The sequence below is a fragment of the Strix uralensis genome, chromosome 4, assembly GCF_047716275.1.
Source record: "Strix uralensis isolate ZFMK-TIS-50842 chromosome 4, bStrUra1, whole genome shotgun sequence".
In the NCBI taxonomy this organism is placed as follows: domain Eukaryota; kingdom Metazoa; phylum Chordata; class Aves; order Strigiformes; family Strigidae; genus Strix; species Strix uralensis.
The window spans coordinates 27639037-27664596 of record NC_133975.1 but is presented as its reverse complement, the minus strand read 5'-3'; the positions used below and the strand labels follow the sequence as shown (position 1 = coordinate 27664596).

The window sequence follows — 25560 nt, the reverse complement described above, 5'->3', positions numbered from 1 at the left end:
TATTTCTTTGTTAACAGTTGCAGCCAACTCCTTCAACAGAGTTTGTAAAAACCCCAAACTTCTAAGACTGTTTACTATGAAAAAACATCATTAGAACAATAAATAGAGCAGAAGTACCTACATTATAAATGCCGTTGTGGCTTACCAGTATGTGAGATGCTGGACCTGGGCCAATCTCAGAGCATTCAGTAGCAGATAATTAGAAACCTCTAGAGCTGGGCAGAGATCAAGCAGAGGTTATGAAATTAAGCGTTGAGCTTGTGCTAAAGATGGTGATTTGGCTTTTGTGGCTTTATCATTTGGATCCCTTTGAAAATCCTAATTTTCAGGAGTCTAATCTAGGCTTTCTGTTTTGAAATAACTTGGATCCTTAATGCGTTAACCATACTGATGATTTTCTTAACTAACAGTTGTAGTAAAATACAATTCTAACCCTGATATTTCAAATATGTATATAAAAGTGTGTGTATGTGTATATCTAGGGCTCAATTTCCACCACATGAGCTAATTTTATGACTACAGAGAAACTGCTCTGAGCTGTCTATTTTCAAATTCTTTGTACACCAGTTTTTAAGATTACAAAAATTCATTAATGATAATGGTACTTAAAAACAGTATTTGATATTCAGTTCATTATATATCTTCATGTGAAGTTGGTATAGCACAAATTCTAAAATTACTCCTTTACGAAACCTAGGTGTGAATGTATTTTTCAGAAAAAATTATCTGATTTTTTCTTTCTATACTTTCCAGCTCCCATCCACCCCATTTTGAAAAGACATAGACTGTTTTTCTGATTAGCATCACTGTTTAGAAAGCAGAGTTTCTTTTTACAGTGAATAGCTATTCCAGCATCTCTTATAGCTGCTCAGAGAACAGAATCACTCTGTCTTTCTGTATTGATGCAAATAAGAAGTTGGGAATACAGAAGAGGGTAAAAGTGACTGTTCCGTCTCCCATGCCTCTTTGTGTTATAAATTGTGATATATTCAGACCTGTGTCATTGCAGGGCAGAGTTCTGTGTGTTCTATGGCTAGCTTTCAGCATTTTGTGAATTCAGCCAGACAAGCTGCACTAGCATGGCTTCAGATAATTAAAAAAACACCTTTTGTTTAATGAGAAACTATAACAATGTATATATACTGAAATACAAAGCAAGATTTATAAAGAGGGCAAATGCCTTTATATCTACTAGTACAAGTTAGTAAGTAGACAAGCTTTCGGTTGAAAACAATTATTATTTATAGTTTATGAAGCCTCAAGGGAAACATACTTTTGCAATATTTTATTGTTATCTAAGCGCTAGCAAAATACTCGGTTGAGATACCTTTAAGACTTTTTCTAATAATTTAATTTCATTAACTAACTTTTTTTATACATGATCCAATTTTTTAGCCTGTATGATTCTTTTTCCTCTCCCTGTTTCTATTCTTCCCTTACTTCTTGTGCAGCCATTGCCCTGAGCCTGAGGATTATAGTGTTCCTTCAGATGATTGGTAAGCTCTAAAAATCATTTAGTATGTGGTGTTTGTTGAAGATTCAAGCTCAAAACCAGTGAGCAAGACTTTTAGAAACAAGAGCTAAATGTGAGATATTTTACTCAAAAGTTATTTTAGCTTCAAATTCATGCAGACTGACAGACTCTTACACAAATTTGTGCCATCAGTATTCTACAGCATTAGCTTGTGTACTCTGGAATAGAATTGCTAATAGGGTCACTGAAGTAAAGTGCAATTATTCTACTGACAATTCTGTACAATTCAGAATTCAGTTTTGTCCTTTGTTAAGGTAGTTGGTATTATGGTAACTTTGATCACACTTTTCTACAGTTACTTAGTAATAGGTTAGTAATAATCTTTAACATGTTTGGAAAAAAGGTCCATATTTGAGAGTGAAAAATATGTAATAAGTTATTGTTAATATTTTACTTCCTACAGCTAGAGTATTAGCACTACCTAGTTCTTAACTGAAACTGAGATTAAAGCACCTAAATACACTTGGGGCCAACATTAATCTGTTAACAGGTACCTCAGGAGAGACTAAGTCCTGTCTTCCTTTCTGCTGCCACCTGCATGATGCCTTGTACTTCTTCATCATACTTTCTTAAACTAAATATTTTCAATACTGCTCAAAATACACTCAGATAGATTGGGGAAAAAAAATGTCATTTACAGTCTTTGAATTATCACTGTTGTGTTTGTTGACAGTCACAGCAAGATATGTCACACAAAACTGTAGTGTTGTCATGTTTAAAAAGTTTGAAGGAAAAAAAGCTTGTTTTGCTAGATTACAATTAATCATTCTTTCTTGATATTAAAAAAACCAACTGAAAAATCCCCCCACATACACATAAAAAGTGGCACACAAGCATACCCCAAAATTTTACCTGATCTGAATATCCTCATTTGATGTAGTAGTAAGATGCTTCTTACAAAGATGTATGAGTGTGCTTGCTTAACTGCACACTACTGAGTGATTTCATCAGAATAATGCAATGCTTACATGAAACTAAGCATGCTTCCTCATAAGATATTTATGAAATAACACTGGTTTTGACTAATACACATCAAAATCTTTATAAGCACATCTGAAATTGATAAACTGATGCATGAACAGTAGTTTAAAAAAACCAAAACTTCCCTTTTATAAGTGATGAACATCTTGTAAATACTTATGAAATAAGATACTTAAGATGAAAATTTTTTGTATGCAAATCTATTGTAGTTAATAGAATCTGTTTGACAGTAACGTACTGAATATTTTAAATCTGTCTTCTTTTTTTCTTTTTTTTTTTTTTTTTTTTAGAAAGAATTGTTTTTCAGTTTGACACAGCATACACCTGCAAAGATTTTTATTTTTTTTAGCACTCAGAATCTGGAAAAAAATATTTCTTTCTGTCAGAAAGCTTTAAGCAAACAAAGCTTAAACTTTAGACTCTAAACAAAAGTATCTGAAGTTGTTAACATTTGGCACTTCAAGTTCTATTTGTATTTTAAAAAACCAGCTTGGTGAATGAGGATGCTTTGAATTTCTCACTTTAATACTGTTTTTTTTTAAAAAGTAGTCCTTAAGTGGTTATATAGGGGAGGTACTGCCATTTTATATTCCTTCATAGTAGTGCAGGACTAAAACAGCTTGCTTTTGGTTTTCATAGAGAGTCTTTAGACTGACTTTGATGTATATGGCTTATCCTTCAACTTAAATCACCGAATGTGTTCACTCTCTTAAAAGATTATGTGAGCCCAGGCAAGATCCAAAGTAAATGAAAAAAGAATACTTTCCTCCAACCTGGTTCACTTTTCAGCACTGTTTTGTTTCACTGAGATTCAAACTCAAGTATATTGTCTTAATACTCAAGTCATCTGCAGTTAACAAGTCTTCCCAGAAATATCTACATTTTTGAGCTTTCAGCTTCAGCCAGAAGACTTGTGCAATTTGAGAGATGTTAATGTATTACTTTATTTCTCCAGAACCATCTCCACCTTACATCTGTTCAGTCCCTTCCTGCTTCACCATTGTTGCTGTGTCTTTTTTATCCATCAGTTCACTAGATTCCTTTTTGGTCATGATAGAAAACAAACCCTCTCTATGAAGACTTCCCTGATGTCTGAAGTCAGTTTGCTTACCCCTTTCAGATACCGGACTTTCTTTTCTGCAAACATTTGCAAACCTATTCCAAAACTGCTAATTTCTCAAGAAATGTGGTCTCTTCAGGCATATCTTGTTCTGAGTCTCTTCAGTAATCTCATTCTAGAGATCGAAAGGCAAGAAGCCATAGTCTTACATTGTAGATTTATTTTTACTTCATCCTGTATTACCTGAAGTCAGCAGAGAAACTTCCTTGAATTTAAGTGTGTTTATATAAATCAAGGTTTCTTAAAATTAGATAAACTTTGGAGATGTGAAACAAGTATCTTTTCACTTCATTTTCTCCCAGTATGTGATTTCAGCCTTTGTTGTAACAGCTACAAACCAAAATTTGTGTTTGACCTTAGCACAGTAGCGTGCATGATTTGTGTATGAATGGTTAAGAATATGCTAACGATGATTTCTTTCTACTTAATTATTTCTAGGCAGGGTTCACAAAATGGAGAAGAAAAAACATTTAGCGACTCATCATTACTGGAGAATCTTCAAAACAATCATGTAAGTTATATAAAAACAATTACCATTGTTTTATGAAATCAAACAATTGCTTTCAGTAAGTCAAAAGATTATGTCCTTTGAAGGAAAATAAATAAATTACATATTTACACAAAATCAGCATGACCTCATGAATACTTTTATAATTGTTGCTGAAACTTGTTAATTAGATCCAGCCTTTCTTTTTTTCTTTTTTCTTTTTTTTTTTTACGGTATAATTCAGATGTTATGAATCTGAAATACAGTAGTCTTACATTCTTCATTCTGTGGGTGTTTTAACATTAATTATGCTGTCCAGATGATGTCATGACATCCATCAAAGCTTTCAGGATCAGTCAGATTAACTTGCTATCCTGATGTGACTTAGTATTTCTGTGCCCAGGCTTAGACAAGAGTCAGGAGTTAACCATGTACATTGGTTTTGTGTATATGCTCTCATGAGGTTAGATTATCAGTTCACATAATGAAATGAAACAGGCGTTCTAGAGTCTGGTATTTGCCCCAGAGAGACAATACATTTCCCAGAAAGTTAATAGCTTAGTTTATGATTTGACTAAGAAATTACCACTTTCTGTTCATTATTTATACAAGAGATGATTTTGCTTAGTCATAACCAAGAACACGTACCTTAAATAGTGTAACTTTATTCTCTTTTTGAAGAGTGCAAATAAACTACTATTTTCTTTCCTTAAATTTTGTCTTCCTGGGAGGATAATTTCAGGGTAACTGTCAGACAGTGAAGCATTATGTTCTTACAGATGGCACAGTCTTAAATGCTAGACATCTGAGTGCAACTCTCAAGTGTCTCTAAAGCAGAGAGGGCTCTTCTACTTACCTGCACAGGTCATTTTCAGTGCTACTAACATAGAGGAAGAGGCTTGGAAGAGGCATCGTCCTGTTACTGCTGTTGTCTAGAAAATCCTTGGCATGCAGGTGGTTGAATCTTGAAAGTTTTCTGTTAGGTAGTATTAAGTACATATATGAGCTATAAAAATACATTTTTATACATCTTAAAAGTTAAAAATTCAGGCACACGTTCAAAGAGAGGTTTCACCACTGTGTGTTAAATGTGTTCTGAAGTGCTTTGGAAAAGAATCTGTAATTCAGCCTTCTGAATACATCTTGCAGGATCTAGGGACCCTCAGTGGAAGCGGACAGGAACCTGCTCCCATTAGTGTTTCTGCACTATGGAATTAAATTAGGTTTTCAGAGATTATTGTATTTTATAGAGTAATTGTAATGTTATCTTCATTGTTCAAATTCTTAGTCTGCTACTAATCTGAAATACTACAAATATGCTACAAAAAACCTCAGCTGAGGTGACAGCTGCTTTGAGCTTATTTAGGGTGACGCTGGAGTTTCTTTTGAACAACCATTCAGGAGTCAGTTCATTCATTTTGCAAATTTCAGCTGTACTAATAAGATTTTTAGCTGTATTTGTCAAAAACAGTCAACTATTTTGCTTACATACAGTCTTTTTCCCCTCTTTTGGCAAAATAATTTAAAATTGTTTCAGCTTTGTAGACTCCAATGTGCCCAAGACATTCATCTAAATGTCTCCCTTTAAAAGCTGTCTGCCTGACCTTGCAGCATTTTCCACATGATTTTCGGATTCGGTTGCTACATCTTTCTAAAGATTCTTAAAAAGGGTTATCAAATATCGTATTAGACAAAAGTAATATTCTTAGTAAAAAAAGACAAGATCCAAGGAGACTTTAGTGAATAAAGTAAAATTCTTTTGATACAGCGTCCAGACTTACCTTCCCTAAAAAATGCTTATTTGAATTATTCTACGTTTCTGGTTATCTACTTTTGTTTGTTACGATAGCAAATGCCACTAAATTCTGTCTGTATAGCTGGTATTGAACTACAGCAGCAAGAATTTATTCTGCAAGTTGAAATTAGTGTACAGGTAATTTCTGGTTTGTTTAGTTGTTGCTATTTTTTAAAGAGGAGAGGAAAAATCTTTCATTAATTTTTTCCTGATTATTAGTTGTCCATATCTGTTATTACATTTCAGTTAGTTATTGCTTCAATGATTAATCACACTCTGACATCTTTTTTTTTTTAAAGCCAACTGCACCTATAATATGTGAGTTTTTGACAATGATGGCAGTGTGTCATACAGCAGTTCCAGAAAGAGAAGGTGATAAAATTATATATCAAGCAGCATCTCCAGGTGAGACTCAAATAATTGAGTGAACATACAGTGAAGTATTCTATCAACTCAACAACCAAATTTTATTCAAAGTTTATTGTTTTTTGAAGTATCTTCAAAATTAAAAAAGAAAACATATCCCTGCAAAAAAGAATTGGTGTCAGCTAAAATCAGTTTTGTCAAAAATGTATTTATACTTTTCTCATTTGCTTTGGAAAATACATATGTATCTCCTGTGGATTATGTAAGGGTGAAGGGTGATTCAGCACTCCTAAATTGCTGTCAGATTGCTGTGAAAGTCTGAAGGAACTGCTCAAATGCAAATAGAAATCAAATCAGGAGACAAATTGATGTCCTTGTTTGTGAACCTATTCTGTACTTGGTAACCATGGTATTGAGTTAGAACAAAGACTGTGTTTGTAATCAAAAATGAAAGAGAAATGTTTTTCATAGCATAAAAGTTGTGATAAGTTGTACTAGAGAGTGAGGACAGATTATAGTACAAAAGGTCCGGTTCAAGCCTACTGTGGCTCATAGACAATTTTTTAATTCAGGAAATGATGAAGAAAGGCAAAATGATTAAAATATGCTCAACTCTGCTGAGCTAATGTATTATAACAAGTTATGATGGGAGAAATAACTTGAAGTGCAGAGAGTCTCCAGCCTTTGTCTTTTCTGTCCCAGCTCCTAGGTGGCTATCTCTCTAAATTCTGTCCTTAAGCAATTGAAAGACAAGGGCAGAGGTAGAGCTATAAATAAAGCTAACTGGGCCATGGCAATGTTTTATTGGGCATCGTGAGCAAATTCCGTTCTGACATTCTGAGCCGTTTGGAGAGAACTGATGCCTGTGGGAGGCTGGGTTGCTGCTTGAAATGTTTCCTGAATGTAGTCATTGAAGTTAATCTATTATTTACAGGAATGACTTACCACTCTTCTCTTCTAAAACAGAACTTACACAAAAAGAAATGTATCTTGTCCAGTGCCCCACTGAGGAAAGTGCTTGCCTAGGTGCTTTGAAGAGGATGTTCTCGTTACTGAGCTGAGAGGCGTGTTCCTTTGGGGACTTACTTCCTCTGAACTGTAAATTCATTTCATCGGTTTTCACAGTAGAAACAAAGAGTTCTTTCCAGCACCACGTCTAATCTTAAAAATCTGTAAAGGAAAAAGGAAGTCAAAAGTAGAAAAGCTTAGAATGTATCCATTAAATCATTGGGTAAACTAACAGTTTTCTGGTACATCTGCAAAATGACTAATTGACTTGTTGCAGATGAAGGAGCATTGGTCAGAGCAGCCAGGCATCTTCGTTTTGTGTTCACTGGAAGGACACCTGACTCAGTAATCATAGAGTCTGTAAGTACATCAGAGTAACGGTATAATTTGCTGTATTTACTCTTGCTGTATTAAATAATTTCTCAATAACTGCATCATGGTACATACCTATTGAGAATTGTTTGGCTGGTTTTGGTTCTTTTGCTTGAGGTTTTTTACATTAATACTCACCTCTTTCTTTTTTTTAAATTCTTCAGTTGGGACAGGAAGAGAGATACGAACTGCTAAACGTCCTGGAATTTACAAGGTAAACAGCATGTTGTGTGCTTAGTGTCTTTTTGTGAAAATACTAAAATACTTTATGAATTTTTCCAATGGATAGAAATGCATTTTTTATATTTGTATCGGCAAAGTATGCAGGCTGTATGGCTTTTATCTCTGTAATGTGTGATCGTACTATAAGCAAAGCAGTGTACGTGATTAAGATCACACTTTTGGTTTTGTTGTAAAGCATTTTCAGAGGCATATATTTTTTCTGTTGTCTCCTTTTTGGCTAGTATTTTTCACTTTTGCTTTTGTGACAAGGTTGAAAAAACTTATCTCAAAACTTCAAAAAATTATGTGAAAAGATAGTATAGGAAAGTACTTGAACTTTTAAATGTATTTCTGAAAGCCCTGGCACCATGTGATTTATTAAAAATTTCATATTTGTGGACAGAGGGGAAGATTCAAATAAGTGTTATACATAACTTATCTTTGCTTTGACTGATAAAATGAAATTTTGCATTTGACCTTGAATATACTTGCATAATTCTTACTTGTTTAAATACTCTAGACTGAAACCTATTCTCTTCTGAGCAACATCACATACTTTGCTTTCAGTAAAAATTTTCTGTCAGAGCTCTTGGAATTATAAAGGCACCCATAAGAAATCTGGATGCAGTTTCACTTGTTATGTAAATCTGTTTAAATTGTATCCATGTATGCCATATGTGTTCCAAGTGTTTGTGTAGGCCCATTGCTTATTTTGGCACAGGATGGGGAAGGGGTTTGCATGTAGAGGAAGCTCTTTTTTTCTTAGAATGATTACTTGTAATTGTGCCTGCGTAAAGTTATCACTGTTTTCCTTCCTGACCTATTATGTTTCCTTGAGCTTGGCTAAAGAAGCAAAAAGATCAAAAATAAAAATCCAAGGCAATACTGCAGAAACAGGATGAAGATGTATAGGTTGGGTGAATTGAGAGAAGTAGTTGCCTATAGTTATAATAGCAATAATAATGTGAAACAAAGATCACCACAAAAAAAAATAATGTGACAGAAGGTAATAATTATAGTTTTGAATGTCTTCTAATGTATTTTAATGACTGCAATTACTGTTCGTTTTATATATTGTAGAGGACATACCTGAAATTTTTCAGATTTATGCCATGGTTTCTTTTTTCTGTAGCAACTTCTTTCACTTTCTGTTCTAGAAAGTTAGCAAGTATGTAGCAAAAAGTGCATTGTTGTTAGTTTGACGTCTGTGAAACTTTATGCTACATTCATGGAATAGCAGTGAAGGATTCTTACATTGCTTCTGGTTTTGATCTTTGTCTTGATTTCACAGATCTTTTTAAATTTCTGTGTCAGTCTAAAACTGTAATTTAAACAGTGGTACTTTATGGAGAAAGGAGAATTACTTTTAAATCTTAACCTTTGGAGGATTAAGTGTTTTGGTGGATACCAAACACCCAACTTTATGAAGCATTCAGTTTTTATAGCTGTTTTTGTTCTTATTCTGTAATATTTAGCTTTGCTTGGAACTGACTTGTTGGAGGCGCTAGAGGTCACCCTTGTTCCAGAGCAAGAGAAATTTTGACTCCAAAACATAACACCATCTGTATGGGTAGGAGCACGTACCTTCAGAGAAGTAATCTGTAACGATTAAACTATTGAGTTAAGAGTTTCCAGGTGTTTCAAGTTTTTCCCAGAAAAAATGGAAACTAATTCCTTGCCACCTTCCAGTACAAGCCAGACAAGACTCTTCTGCAAGTAGAGTGCAACAGTGTCAACATTTGATAGGATAGTCTTTCGGAGAAGTATGTTACAGAAATAAAACTTGTAGGAATGCGTGGTAGAGTTGTTTTTATGGCAGTCTCTTTTTTACAGTGATCATAGCTGTGCCTGTGAAAAGAGAAGTAGCAGACTTATACAATATGCTAATTATACTTTGTTCATACCAAGAAAGTAGCTTTCAGTCTAACTGGCAGGTGAGCATACTGAAAGCGACTGATAATCCTTAACCAGATAATTATTCCTAAAATGTAGTGCTAATCCCTGTGGAGCAAATAGTGCCTTGATCACTTGTGCTGAATTTAAGTTGCCTCCAGTAGATACTCTGCTCAGATGCCACAGCTGCTGTGGTACCTTAAGCTGAAGGAAGTGAAGAGTTGTTCAGACATTCTGCTGTTCAGGGCTCCCCATGCTGTCAGGAAATGAACTGTGTAGTGTTGTGCCTGTTCTTGTATTCTGTCACCTGAAAATGTAACAAATAGAAAAAACGCAGCTGTCTCTTGGGAGCCAAAACAGCTCCTAAAATATGTATCTGTGGAGCAGGGGAAGACAAGGCACTATGTTAGTTTAGGATCCAGAAGCATAGAATATCTTATGCTTACTGTCATCCCTGTGCTGACTACATGCACTGTCTTCTCACCTGGGCCAGTTGCAAAGATGAGCATGATTTTGAGTGTGTGGTTCCGTGTTTCAGTAAGCATAAGCGATGCCCACGATCAGTGCACAAATTGCATCAGTCCTTGCATCAACGTGTCATTACTGGCAGTGCTACTGAATGAGATTTTGACTTGTATCTGCTTGCTTTCTTAGAGGAATGAATTGAACTTTTAGCATCAGAATTAATTTCACTGGCAAGTATTGAGTATAGATGTAGCAATAACATCTCAATATCTGGAGTACGTACCATCTATTGATTTAATGACTGATTTTCATCTGGATCCCTGGGGCATACCTCCACAGTCTAGCAGAAACCATCTGTGTGATAGTTACGGAGTAAAGCTTCTTGTCTAAAACCTAAATATTTTTGATTTAGAATGCCAGTGTATTTATCTGAAATACAGCAATAGCTTGACTAGTCCGCTATCTGATCAGTTTTATGAATAATCCATGTTGCCTTGGTGTTCTACTGGGCAGACAGAAGGCCTCCCTCTAGAGCATGTGAGACTTTTATCTCCTCTCCATCATTCAAACAGGTCCAGAATATACTGATCCTGTTTTGGGAATGAAGACTGATACTTCTAAATGTAGAAAGAGTGGCTGACAGAGGAAGTACCAAAACCTCTGTAGCAGCATTTGTTTTCTGTGGTTGTGTGCTCACACCCTGAAGAAATTTTCATCTTATACCTGAGATGGATTTTAAAGTAACAGGGGGCCTATGAAGAGCTGCTTCTGGAAGTGGCAAATCCTGAGACCAAGGAAGTATTTCTGTCCCCTTAAGATGTTTCTGTCCATCTGTAATCCCATGGCAACTCCGTGGGAATTATCAGCTATTCTGCCTCCTTGTCACAAGCCAAAGGTTTACCTGGCCTCTGGGTGTATAGAGATCATGACAGTGGGTTTGCAGGATTCCATGGCACACAAGGGCACAGAGGCTTTATTTTCTAAATTTCTTTATTACAGATTACTACAAATTACTATTAGTAAAGGAAGTATATGCATAAGTAATAAAGTACATTTATATTTTAATAGTATTAGCCATCAATAGTAGAAGCAAGTATATATTTCTGTATATTACAAGTTGCTACTAAATTACCACAGTGAAGAAATACACATATAATCAGTTACCTATATGTGCATGCACACACACACACATATATATATATATTATTCAAAATAGGAGAGGTACGGTGCTCACCAAACAGCTCCCAGGAGTGGGGCCTCAAAGTTGATGATGGACAGTCTCACTTCAAAGAGTGAGAGTTTGAAGTTGGCCAGGTGTTCCTGGTGATGGTCCAATAGCTTGTCTAGGGGATCTCAGAGAAAAATTCGTGCAGGGGTGGTTGTCAGAGAGAGAGGCTCCATTTGGGGTAAAAGCAAGTCATTTTTATATGACAGAGACATGAGGGGATGTAGGACACCACCACCTGGAGCAGTCAATAGATGCTGCTAATTCTATTTTTCACCTTGGACAGCCAATAGATGATGGTGTTTTCTCTCAGACAAATTTCTATTTTTCCAGACTGTTTTCCTGTTCTTTCAGCTAGAACCAGTAGCAGTTGCTGACTCCTGCTTTCTCAGAATGTTTTCTCCCTTTTCCAGACTTCTTACCTGTTAACTGTAACTGTTGCAGTTACAGTTCCTTGTTTTGCGCTTATTGATGGTGTTCAGGATGTCTCTGGTTTCAAGGTACCCAGCTGTACTTCAGAGATACTGCTGCAATTCTCAAGGATGGTTCTGGTTCCCAGGCCTAGTTCCCAGGCTTTTCTCTGTCAGTGTTTCAGCAGACATCTTCTGTTCAGTATTTTTCCCCTTATAACCAGGTCACCTTTATGGCTGCTCACATCACTTTTATGGGGAAGAAAACAAAACAAAAAAATGGTCTCACACTGACAGTTATTTGTAGTAGCGCAATTTTGTGGTTTTCTGTATTTCGCCAGGAAAAGGAAATAAAACTGTCACTGCAATGAAAAGGCTCATAAAAAGTTAGAAGTCCTTGACAGTAAGTCCTGCTCATTAGCTTTATTGCAGTTTTACTAAGGAAATGTATGTCAGTCAAGATTCAATATCTGTCTTTGTAGCTAAAGTTTCAGAACTCTACAGGAAAACATTGGTTATTCTCTGATACATCTTCAGTAGACTGATCGGCAGCTGTACGCAGAACTTCAGGGTTGCAGTCTTCTGGTATTACAAGAGAAGTACAAAACTGCTGAGTTTTTACCTGTCAAGGGCATATATATCAAATTATTGTTTATACAAACCCTAAATTACTGTAATTCCTCCACAGTTCCTTAACTGAACATTCAAGCAAGTGTAATGAATTTAAGTAGCAGTAGGCTAGATAATCTTGCCAGGAATCAAAGTTGATCTGAGATTTGCTTTTATTTTAGGCAACTTAACTGTGGTTTAGATGATCTGAATTTTACCACTGTTGTCTAAGCAGATCTCCAACTGGACACTGTCTAAAAGTTTTTGGAATTCTGCTTATCTGAGGTTTTTTAGATTAGAGATAAGGTGGAGCAAGAGTTGCAGCAGTTAATGTGTTTTTATGCTCTCTTGTGCAATATTCACAGTAAAAATGTAATTCAGTATTGCAGTTCAGATGTCTGTACTTGAAGCAAAGTGCATGCACAGGTGGAATAGGAAAATATTTCCTCAAAGATACTATTCAGTCACTTCACTAGTAATTATAAAATTCTTTCCTTCACCTATCTCCATACATTCCACTTACAGGACGTTTTCTATGGCAGTCTGAACTTCAGGAACCGTTCATGCAATAATGCTATTTAATGATGTATAAATGGGATCCAGTTCCAGTGGGAAAAGTAAATGGTCCTTTTACAGATCCAGTTCCAATGGGAACTGGATTTGTAAAAGGACCATTTACTTTTATCTCTTTTTTGTATTTTACTGTGAACTCTTGTGTGAGAAATGTGTTTTGTTCCCTGCATAGTTTCTGTGGATTTATTTAAAAAGTTGACATTTGAAAGAATTATCGTATAAGTACACATTTTGACTGGACATGATCTTGAATCTAAAGTATGCTTATTGGAGGACCTCCAAGGGAAGACAGAAAGCAGAAGAGTGACAGTCTTCTCCATGCTTTCTTCCAATTCCTACCTCAGTCATGAGGACAAAAAAAAAAAAAATAATTAGTTCTTATTAACAACTGAGAGCCAGAGAATAGTTAAAATGAGGTGAGCGCCTTTCGAGTTCTTAGCATACTTAAAACTTTGCATGGTGAATGAAACTCTGGGATGACTGTAATAGGATTGCAGCACAGTATAGTGTACAAGAGACTTATTTGGCTGCGAAAGAAGAAAAAGATGAAATGGTCCATGATGCAGTACCTCTTGGTCACAAGTGCTTTGTGCTTTAAGATGCTTTTTTGTGATCAGTAGACAGTATTCAGACAAAGGTGAAGATTCTCAGATTTGTTTTTATGGGAAAAAGCCTACAGAATTATGCACAGAAAACCAGCATTCACTCTAATTACTGGACAGTAAAACTGTTTTTCCATCCCAGTCACCTGAGAACATAGAATACATAGACCTTACTTCTTTTCCTTTTCTTATGTAAGATATATATTGATATTCTTAGGTAAAATGTTGGTAAATATTTATATTTATGAACCACCTTATACAGGGCATTTATTTCTCTTTCAGCACTAGGAAAAGAATGTCAGTGATAGTTCGCACACCATCGGGAAAGTTAAGACTCTACTGCAAAGGAGCTGTGAGTTTTATTCTGTTTTCACTGTATCAAAGAACATGTGCTACCAATACAAATACATAAACGAAAAGTTGTTATAACTGCAGTGAAAACATTGAAAATGTGGGGGAAGGAATGTTGATGCCATTTTCAATTTACATAATTTTATTATGCAGCTGTTAAATGTGGTGAACTATTTAATGTCTTTTTTTACTAACTGCCTATAAAGGAATGACAACCTGTTCATCCTGTTGTTTGTAGTGGATTAATACCTTTATGTTTGCTATTAATTGCTTCCTTCTGTACTCCCAAGAAAATGGATGAATGTATGGTTTAATCTATTAGTTACTTGCTGTAGTAGCTGAGCATGAGTCACTAGGTAGAAATAGTAATTTAGCATAAGACACTAGATGAGAATTTTAACCTACCATTGATGTTATACCAGAAGTAAATTTTCCTGAACATAGGATCTATGGGAAGATATCTTAATCATAATGTATCTGAGAATGGCAGAGTTGCTCATTAGTGCTTGTTCTGTATCTTAAGTCAAGTTTGAGGAGGAGGGGGATGCAAATCCAGTTCTCGAATGGTTTAAAAAAATTGAAGTTGATTGAATATAAATGTCCATTCTGTATCTTCTCAAGTGGAGAGAAGAAGCTGTTAATATCCTGTATATCAAGCTGGCTTCAAAAACCTGAGAATGGCAGTTATGAAACACTGATTTTACCTTGTGGGCTTAATATTAAAGAGGAAGAAATCATTTTAGGAGATCAAAAGAACTCACATGGCAAGCCAAAGGAAGATGCAGCACTTTTCAAAATGAAGGGAAATAACAGCAGAAAATGTAGGAGAGAAAAACTGCATCATAGCAGAATTTGTATATTTAGAGAATCTGAGGGTTTGGAATGTCCTTTTTTCCTTCCTCTGAAATAAAATTACTTCTATTCAGTTTTGATGCTGAAATAAATTAATGCAGTGCTGCATATTTTTCTACCATTTTCCTACATGATTTGTATTGTCTACACAAAAAACTTCATTTTTTTTTTAAATTGTTTTGACTTAATTTATTTGTTTTGTAGGATACTGTAATTTATGACCGTCTTGCTGAAAGTTCAAAATACAAAGAAATCACCTTAAAACATCTAGAGCAGTTTGCTACAGAAGGTGGGTGATACTATTCAATAAAAAATTAAATACAAAATTGAGTTACTGCTGAAGTTTTCAGTTTTGGAATTTTATGTTGCTGTGATGTTTTGTTCATGTTAAGTTTGAAAATTATGTTTTAGTAATGCCTCCTAAAAAAGATCTTCCTCTTCTGAGAAGTTTCAGTAATAAGTTCATGCTTAAAAACAAACAAACAAACAAAAAACTACACACAGAGTACACAGTAGAGTCCTTTAGACAAAATATATTTTTCCAGAGAGCAAACACATTGCATATTGTTTCTGTGAGGATCTCATTTCCCATGATCACTTTCGTGTCCCACACACAATGGATGCTGCAGGGCTGGCACACAGGAAGAAGCAGCCAAACTGAAGATGCTTGGAAATGATTACCGTGGTGCTTTTTAAGGTAGTTTAATGCTATATTATTTCTGTCATCAGTCACAATAAGGGGAACTGCTAGCACTAGCTTTCCATATGGTGTGTTTTGGTATCTCTGCTGTTTTAACAGTCACTCTTACAAAGCAGTTGCTGAGGGTGGAGAACCCCTCCATGTTCCGAGTAGGAGTAATAAGTAAAATTTAAAAGGCTGTGAAGTTAAGATGATAGATACAAACAGCCAGTTACTTACTTAATAATGGTGGATTTCACAGTACAGATGGGAGCAGAAAAGCAGACTGTAGAAAAGCTTCTGCTTTCGTGTAAGTTCTTCTAGCACAATTCCTAGATGTTCCATGCCACGCCTCCTTTCTGGTATCTTAGTAAAGCCTTATAGAGTTGTGCAGTGAAGTATCATAGTGTTTTAATTTATCGATGAGTTGGGAGCAAAATTACAATAGTTACGAGAATCTGAACTGCAATTTTTCTACCTCTTCATTTTTTTACAACACTGTTACTAGAACATTAAAGTTATCTTTAATGTGCCTCAAGAAATACGCTTACACTGGGAAGCAAACTATTGAAATATTTTCCTTCTCAAATACAATTCTTACCTTTTGGTAACTGATGTCTGGCCAAATCATCTTGTACCTCTTTCTTTCTGTTAAACATATGACTTCTCTAATTCTTCTCTTTTGATTTATAATGGAATTTGGCGGTTTGATTAGTGTCGTAGTCAGCACCTTCAGTCTTTTGATTCTGTCAGTGACAGCATAAGCGAGCCACAGATCTGTTTCTTTTGTTAGTTTTCCGTATCAAGATCTCTGCAGGAAACATTTGGTTAGCCTTAAATAATCTTAGGGTATCAAAGGTATAATAAATTATACAATAAAGTTGAAAGCAGAACTAAAAACAAACAAATTTGACTGATGGTACAACTTGAAGCCTCAGATACCCCCGTTGAGCTCATGAATCTAGTTGTGTGAACTGATCGGCCAGTTTGGGGTTTTATAAAGGCCTAACCAGGGTCGATCAAGGAAAAGTTACTTAGATGTGAAGTTAGTTTGAGTCATAAGGCCATATATTTTTATATATATATAAGGCTATATATATACCTTACAGAAAAGGTAAAAATAGACCAATATCAGCTATCCTGTGTGAACTGATCTGGAAATTTCAATCCGATTCTTAATTACTGTTCTCATTAAATCAGTGGTACAACTGATACAATTTTTTCCTTAGCAGTCAGGTCAGACTGAATAAATCAATATAAAAAGTGAAAAATTCCACCCACCTTTAAAACCACTGTATATACGTATTAGTGTTAAGAAGTTTGTTCAAGTACTTTTTGTACCCGTCTTTTCTACAGATGAAAAGATTTACTCTTCAGAAGAGTGAATTACTAACCTTTCAAAAACATAAAATTCAATCTTAAAAAAAAAAAAGTACCTCTCTCTCTGGAATCGATTAAAGAAATCGGTATTTATTTTTGCATCAGATTTAAATTGCAGCCGATGACGTTGCAATGTTCCTCATGAGTATCCTTTCATGTGGCAGTACAGTATGTCCTTGGCATTTGCTGCATGCTCTTGGTGTGTTGTTCAAAAATGAAGTGGTTAGCATGGCTGGCATTTATATTTAAGCATTTATTAAGCTTGAGTGTTAATGCCTGCTGGATAAATAGAAAAAGTGTGTAATTTTCCTGTGGTGTTGTTCCAGTCTGTTAAGAAGCACACTTAATGACATTTTGTTTTCCACTTTTCATTTGCAAGATTCTTTTAAATCACAATTAAAAGTATATTTTTAAAATTAAAAATAGAAAAAATAATCTCTGATTTAAAAAGAAAAAGAAATACCTTGAAAAACTTATTTGCTGATATTCTGTGCACACTGATTTCTTTTCTTCATTTTATCATCTACACAAAATATTTTGAAATTATTGTGGAAATAATATCACTATTAGTCATAAATTCCTTTCCTGCCCTTCACCTCATATTCATTGCTTTGGACCTTGCTAGCATATCCTTATTGCGCAGAGGAAAAAAAAAATTCAGTTGATTCGTCAGCATTAAGTTTATTCTCTAGGTCTAGATGGTGAGATGCTGTGTTCCTAATGCTGTTCAGTTGTCAAGATATTAGGATTACACATGGTTTACATCTAAGACAGTAATTTAATATCTTCAGGATAAAAGACATATATGTATTATTTCATACCCAGCCTCCTGATCATTTCAAAATTGCTGCTGGTGCTGAGCTGTACACAATAGAAACCTGTGAACAGACGAAGATTGCATTTAGCCATCCCTGGTTATGGTGCTGTTCATCTCCTGCAGCAGAGTGGGCAAATGACCAAAGGCACTAACTACATTAGTCCTGTCTATCCCCATCCTAAATCTACTTGCCTGCAAATTGTGGCTTCATAAGACATCATTTGGCTAGAGCAGTGCTCTTCTCTGTATATAAAGAGTTATGCCAATTTCATGCTCTAGAGATTTAAGAATCTGATAATCTGTGAAAATGAACTGTTAGAACATTCACACCTAGCTACTTAAATTGAATGTAGATGTGTGTTGTCAAAAAATAGATGTTTCTTATAATCTTGCAGTCTCAGATTCTCACGTAGTGCTTAATTCAAGACTCTGCTGAAGGAAAAAATCTGTTAAGTATAACCACCTCAAGAATTAAGTAAAATGTCCAAATGTTGCCTGTACACAAAGATTTTATTTTAAGTATTTGGAAAGCTGAAAGAATCTGAGATGGGAAAATTAAATCTGAGGGAGATTCAAAATCAGCTTCTAGATGGTAAATTTCAAACTTCAACCAAGAATTTCCTAAGGGTATTGAGGAGGGGTGAAGAAGAGGGTAGTTGTAACATGCTGATATATTTTAACTTAAATGTTACTATGCTGGAAAGTAATAAATTTTATAAAATTTTTGTTCAGAAATATAAATCTTACAGTTTTAATATTCCTAAAAATCTAATGTGTATACCTGTTCAGCAAGTGTAATTTGGGATTGCTTCCTGTTTTGTTTACAGTTTAAGATAAGTTGAATTTGTGTAAAATTTAGTTAATTTTTTTCCCTGAAGTACATCACCTGTATTATATTCAGCTACTATTTCTATTTATATCATGTTTTTTACTTTATATATACTTAAAATCTCTTCAAGACACGCAGCAGTAAATTGAAAATCTGGCAAAAACAAACGTAAAATACAGAATAAGTTCAGCTTTTAGTTACGCATTCCCAGGCATATCAAGGAAGGGACTAACAAATACTGAATCATGCTTACCGTCTGATTTCTCTTTAGGCTTAAGAACTCTGTGTTTTGCTGTGGCTGAGATTTCAGAAAGTGATTATCAAGAGTGGTTAGATGTCTATCACCGTGCTTCTACAGCTATTCAAAACAGAGCACTCAAACTTGAGGAGAGCTATGAACTAATTGAAAAAGTATGTGTAGCTTTTTGGTTTGGAGTGGGGAGGGGGCAGGGGGTGAGGAGAGTGTTTTTTTAATTAATGTCCTTGCTTTCTATACCATGAAATCTGAATCATTATTGAGGAATAATACTTAGACAGAAAAAAATCTAGCAATATACTGACAGCTGTGTCATGTAGCCCTTGCAGTTTAGGTAATCAAAATGGAGGAAAGAATTTGAAAAAGTTTTTGCAGCAAGTAGCTGCCTTGCCAAAAAGTGTTGATTTTGAGTTGAACTACTGGAAAGTTTTTTTCAGAGTTGCTCTGTTGTGTAAAAAAGTGTAATAACAGACAAACATCTGCTTCATTGTATGATCTTAGAACCATAGAGAAGTTAAGGTTGGAAGGGAGTTCTGGAGGTCATCTAGACACAAATCCGTGCTCAAAGCAGGGCTAATTTTGCTTGCCCAGCACTTTGATGAAGTTTTGAGTATTTGGAAAGAGGGAGTTTTCCCAGCTGCAGTAGACATTTTTTTTTTAATGCTCAACTATTCTTTCTGCCCTTTTTCTGAATTAAAATTTCTGTTGCTGCAGAATTTGACTGTTGCTTCTTGCCCTTTCACCGTGCACCTCTTAGAGGAAGATGGCTTCTCTGCAAGCCCTCTGCAGTTAGCAGAAGGCAGCCATGGAATCCTTCCCTTAGCCTTACTTTTTTCCCATGTTAAACTCATCCTGCTTCTTCAGGCACTCTTAATATAGTGTGCTCTGGGCCCCAAGCTATTTTTGTGTCCCTCCACTGGACTTGCTCCACTTTGTCAACCTCTCTTGTACTGAAGGCCCAGAAAGGGAGGTAATACCCAGATGCAGCCTCACAAGAGCAGAGCCATAATCACTTTCCCTTGAGTTTCTGGCAATGTTGCTGCTGGAGTAGCCAAGATGTGGTTGGACTTCACTGCCTCAACAAGAAAGGCTCCTGTGGCTCTTAAATGTATAAGCAAAAGGACTTCATGAGACCAATATTCTTTGAAGTTTTGATAATTGACTTGGGGTGGGGGGGTTTGTTTTCAGGTTTTTTTCCCTTGGAAAGGATAAGAGAGATTACTTTCATGAAGCTGCATAAAGACTGAGGGTATATAGCTTCAGTCACTTGTGGGACGTCATTTTACATAGATGAGCAGCTTATCCAGACATGCACAAGACAGTCTTAAAACCATATAACTTTGTTAATGCCATGGCAACCCTGCTATCATTACAAATTTTTGTATTAGCTCAGCATGTAGTATGTAGGCCATGCTGCAACCAGGATTGCACGCTATTAGGTTTATAATGGTGTCATTAACAGGGTTTTAGCTAGTTTTAAAGGTACAGAAATATGAAATATAAAAATGGCTGTATTCACAAAAACAGTATAGGTTTACTGCATGGGAAGTTAAAACCAAACATAATCAAGATTATAGTTTTAAAATTAACATGAATTGACAGGTATTTTTTTTACAAGGTGAACAGAAATCATTACAAGTGAGCGAAGATATAATAATAGCACTCCTCAAGTATTCAAATCAGAGAGGTGCCCCTCAGGAAAAGGTAGCTGTTGCTGAACAAGCTACTGAGCTTGTGAATAATTGGGTGAAGTTTTAGTGGTTACGCTGTGCAGTTTGTCAAGCCACATAGATATTTACCTTAAAGGTCATAGGAATAAACTGAAAGATCTTTATTAGTTAATACCAAATCTGATTAATGAACTTAGAGAGCATTAATCTTGTCATAAATATGGAAGGTTAAATAAAAGAAAGATTAAAACTGAATTTAATCCAAAAAAACCTGTATGTACTGAATATTTTATATTCACAGAATCTTCAGCTGCTTGGAGCAACAGCAATTGAAGATAAACTACAAGACAAAGTGCCTGAAACCATCGAGACACTCATGAAGGCAGACATAAAGATTTGGATACTTACTGGGGACAAACAAGAGACTGCCATTAACATCGGTATTACATTTGCATTTATTTGGTGGCTTTGTTACAGATTTAGAAATGATAGAAGTTGCTAGAGTAAAATTGCTTTCAAAAAGGAAAGGTATCTTGTAAAAAGTAATAATATTATATGGCATGCCAGAATTTAAATGTTAACTTATTTTTCAGTCACTGGTAGGGGGAGAGTGGGTAATGGTAGATTCTTCTTCCGTTAAAATAGTAACAGCAAGAAAAATTTATGTTACCATAGCGGTGAGGAAAAAAACAGGCATTTGTGCTTTTTTGTAGCATCTAAAATGAATTAAAAAGAATACATTGTTTGGGTCTTGACAGTGAGAGGGAATAATATTAAGAAGATACAAGTATTCTTAGTTTCCCTTCTGTATTTTTCCTTCTTTCCAAGAAAGCTGGTAGGGACGATAATCTTAACTAAAGCAAAACAATATATATTGTCCATTAAAGTACTGTAAACTTTACCATCAGAGGTTTCCTTTTATTCTTTCCTTTTATTATAAAGGAGGAAAGAAAAAGAATCATGAATTAACTAATTTCAGCAGTGATAAATGTGTATTTTTAAACAGTAATATATGAAAGCTGCATTTAAGATTTAATATTATTTGCATGTGAGCATATCAGCACTTCTGCAGTAGCCTAGATATGTGCCCAAAATAAAGCATTATTTTGGTCATATGGATCCTTTTTATTACTATTATTATTTTTAATCTTAAAGAACTTTTTGTATGCGCATGATACACATGATCTAAGGTTATTTTCATTAGTACCTTCAGGTTTGAGGCAATACACATAATACCAGTATTTTTTACTTTATTAAGAATGGTGATATATATTTGTCTAGGCAGCCTGCATCATGAGCATACATTCTGTTTAAAGCATCAAAGAATAAAAGAAATTTTGTGTGAAATGCAAGTTGCATTCCAAAAATCTGCAAGGCTAAGGGAGATCTGTTTTCTGTAAATCCCTGTAAAGATGTTTCTTGTCCTTCTGCTGAGCACCTTTGTAAATAGGGCAGATCAGTCACAAGGAAAATTCTGACTGTTTTGACTTAGTACCTGTACGTGTAATTTTTATAGAATGCAGTATAATTTTTTTACCAATGTTTTCATCCGTGGGAGTCGTGGTTTTAATTCTGGCTGTAGTTCTCTTACAGGAAAAATAATGCTTTGTTATGTTATTTTATAATGGACGTTGTGGAACAAATTTTTGAAAACACAAATGTTTTTAACAGGTCACTCCTGTAAACTTTTGCGAAAAAACATGGGACTAATTGTTATAAATGAAGGCTCTCTTGATGTAAGTAAAACCTGAAAAATTTTCAGTTAATGTTATGTTATTTTACTGCTTAAAATATCCAGACATCATGGTGGAGGTGGCCTGAAAAATAACTTGGAGCATCTATTTATCTGGTCAAACACAGAAATTTCTGCTAAAACTGCTGTTTGGTGGGGTTTTTTATTTCTGTTTGTTTGGGAGGGTTGCTTTTTTGTTTGCTTTTATAATCTTCTCAGTTAATTTGACTATTGCATACCTGGAATACTGTATATCTTTGTGACAAAATGTTAATGAATAACTAGAAAATTAGTCTACAGCTTCCAAAACCACATTGGAGTTACTACACAAATGAACTTCAGAATGAGGAGCAAACCAATTCCATGTAGTGAAATGACTCCATCCGTGCAGGCACAAAGCCAGGAGCTTCCCATACTTCTGGTAGCACCTAGTAATGCCCAAACAAACTAATCCTAAATTCCTTTCTAATTCTGTTTCTTACAGAATACTTAGTATCTGCCAAAAATTAATTTTTATTGTGTGGTTAAACAGCTGAAATTGTGATCAGATGTTGAAGTACAAGTAAGGGTTGAAACTGCTAACTTGCAAGTATACAGTGCTTTGTAGAGAAGAGATTTTTTAGATAAGGTAGGAATGCAATATTAAGTGAAAAATCCCATGAGGGAAAAAAACATAAATCCTGTTACCACCATCTAAGAGGGTCTTAAATTATCTTAGAAGTGCAAGAATTTCCTCAGTGGGAAAAATCACTGTCCAGAGGCTTCAGGAGAAAACTCCAAAATTAAGTTTACCTTACTCTATATTGTGGTCAGGTTGCTCAAGATAGGACTTGGGGAGAGAAAGTGAGAGGAAAGTGAAAAGAAAGTTTGAGAATCAGCAAAAAATCCTTAACTGAAGGATTCAATGGTTAGCATGTAAAAGTAGGCTATAACATGAATTAAAATACTTACTACTTTTTTTTAAATAAGTACTTTTTTAAATGCAGATTTTCAACATCAGTATGAATTTAATCATGATGACTGTACTTCAAATATAAATTGTTCTAAGCAACATATTTTTGCTGATAAAATTTAATAAAATCCCAAACACAGAGCAGACAGAAGCTGTTGATAAATGTCTGGAACCAGAGTCTGTTGATATAGTAAGCAACTTTTGACACAAGTAGCCTGTGATATTAATGAAGAGAGGCAATTTTCTTTTCTTAGTTTAGTTCATTTGGATAGCTTTAGAAAGATTGTGATTGTTGTTTGTTGAAAAAACAGGAAGGGTTTTTGGTTCGAGCCCTTAACTTTGCTTTTGAGTTTTTCACTCCTCAACCAATCTCTGAGTGAAAATTAGCCAGTGCAAGTGAGAACTTCTATCCTATATTTATTTAGGTTATTTATACACACTACCGGATTTCAGAACTTCTGCAATACTTAATAGACTTGAAGTGCAACAGATTGGCTATTTTGTATATTTCATATGTAATGAAATAGAGGTAGTTTTACTTAACTACTAAAAGGAATCCAACAAAAACTCAGTAAACAAGCATTGCGCATTAACCGCTTCTAGGGTGATCATTAAAAAGTTGAATGAATATATTTTAAACAATATATTTTAAAAATAAATGTATGTAAATATACTTTAAGAATAAAATATAGTATCTGATACGATAGCTGTACTGTACTCCCTATTTCATACTGAAGTGTCTAGATTGTGTAGAGATTGACATATCCTTTCCCTACACGCACAAAGTACATTCAGAGTATGTGGGGATGCAGATATCATAGGGCAGCTGAAATTGCATATGCAAACTGGTAGCTTGTAAATCTGTGTGGTGATAACATAAATCATGTTTCTTCAGGAGCAGATAAATGTAGTGATTGGATAGTTTGAGGGCAAGAGGCAGTTCAAAAAATAATAATAAACTAGCTCTGTGCCAATATTTTAACAAGAGACTCCATTAATAGTTTTCTGCCTCGTTTGATGGTGCACGTTTCAGCGTTTGATTAATGTATACCTTGTGTCCTACCTTTTGCTTGCTGGTGTGTTTGGAATCAGATGTCAGTCTCCGTTTCTAGTGCAACTGGTAGCATCAAAAATGGCCTTGAAAATTCTGTTGGAGGAGTAGAGTGGGTCTCAGGAAATGGAGAGAGGGGTGGACTGCAGTGATTGCAGAACCTTGAGTCCATTCAGCTGCAAGGGTGGATGCAATTCCTCTTTGCTTTCTGCATATCAACAGTAGCTGGCAGGAGGACATAATAGTTGAAGTATTGTCTCAAAGAACATGGCTGAAACTTTGGCTTTTGAGCAGCATAGGTCCACCTGTGCTGGACTGGGAGTCTGTCCCTTACCTTGCAGGGGAACTGTGCTCCCATGAGGGCTGCTGGACAAGCCAGTTCCCCCAGCACAGGAGGAACTGAGCAGTCATGCAACCTTGAAGAAAAAAATCCCAGTGTAGTGGGACCTGTGTCTTGGAGTAGAGTTGGTCTGTGGCAGTCCTCTCCTCCTTGGCTCTGCAAGGTATGGGTATAGTCTCCTGGCTGTATAAAACTGTTGGTATGTTCATAAGAGTTAGGAAGTTTGGCTTCTCTTGGTCTCCATACTCTTTGCATTACTGAAAATAGTGGCAGTAAGTAGATGCTTCTTGCCCTTGCTGTTGCAATATTAGTATAATACCTGTTGCATACTGGTGGCGGCTTCTAAAAAAGAGCTAGCTCAACTCTAATCCTTTTAGGATCAGGCAGAATCCCCTGTTCCCAAGACATGTAAAACAGACTTAACAAAACAAATACCTCCTCGATTTGGTCACTATTATGACCTTAGCATGCAAGACAGAGGAAGTTAGAGTAAAAAAAAAAATGTTTAGACTGTATTCCAGCTCTGTGTGTTTAGACTGTATCCCAGCTCTGTGAACTGAGTTTACAAAGAATACGCTGAAATAAGAGACCCTCTTTTGTATGAACGAATATCCTTACTTACGGAATTAAAAGAATACCCCAAACTCCACTCCCTGATTAACATTGGCTGGGATAGAACTGGAAAGACTTCCAGGAAGCGTTTATGTGTATGTATTTTTTGCAACATGATTTGTTTGGAGGCTTTACTCCCCTGAACATCTGCTTAGCTTCACAAACAAAACATGTTCTTATTGGTAAGTTCTTACAGTTGTACAAAAGGACACTGGATTTTATTTTGCCTTCATATTAACTTAATGAACTGCTAGTACTGTTAATTGTAGACAGAAATCATGAAGAACATAGCTTCATTCTTTTAATTGTGAACTTATTAATAATAGAAAATAGTTTGATTACCATTCAGTTTCGCTGAGAAATATTTAATGGAAACG

The 25560-nt window shown here is 35.3% G+C and overlaps 1 protein-coding gene across 5 annotated transcripts in view; it reads left to right on the top strand.

Moving 5' to 3' along the window:
* The window catches only part of ATP8A1 (ATPase phospholipid transporting 8A1), a 130109-nt gene that overhangs the window by 51091 nt on the left and 53458 nt on the right, over nt 1-25560 (top strand). For 3 of the 5 annotated variants that reach the window (XM_074866073.1, XM_074866074.1, XM_074866077.1), the window contains 10 exons: nt 1452-1496; nt 4074-4146; nt 6217-6322; nt 7569-7651; nt 7828-7877; nt 13945-14014; nt 15070-15154; nt 18842-18981; nt 20798-20936; nt 22168-22232. In XM_074866073.1, the coding sequence (XP_074722174.1) occupies nt 1452-1496; nt 4074-4146; nt 6217-6322; nt 7569-7651; nt 7828-7877; nt 13945-14014; nt 15070-15154; nt 18842-18981; nt 20798-20936; nt 22168-22232 (856 nt within the window). The remainder of the gene's footprint in view (nt 1-1451; nt 1497-4073; nt 4147-6216; nt 6323-7568; nt 7652-7827; nt 7878-13944; nt 14015-15069; nt 15155-18841; nt 18982-20797; nt 20937-22167; nt 22233-25560) is intronic. The other 2 variants (XM_074866075.1, XM_074866076.1) reach the window with 1 other exon arrangement.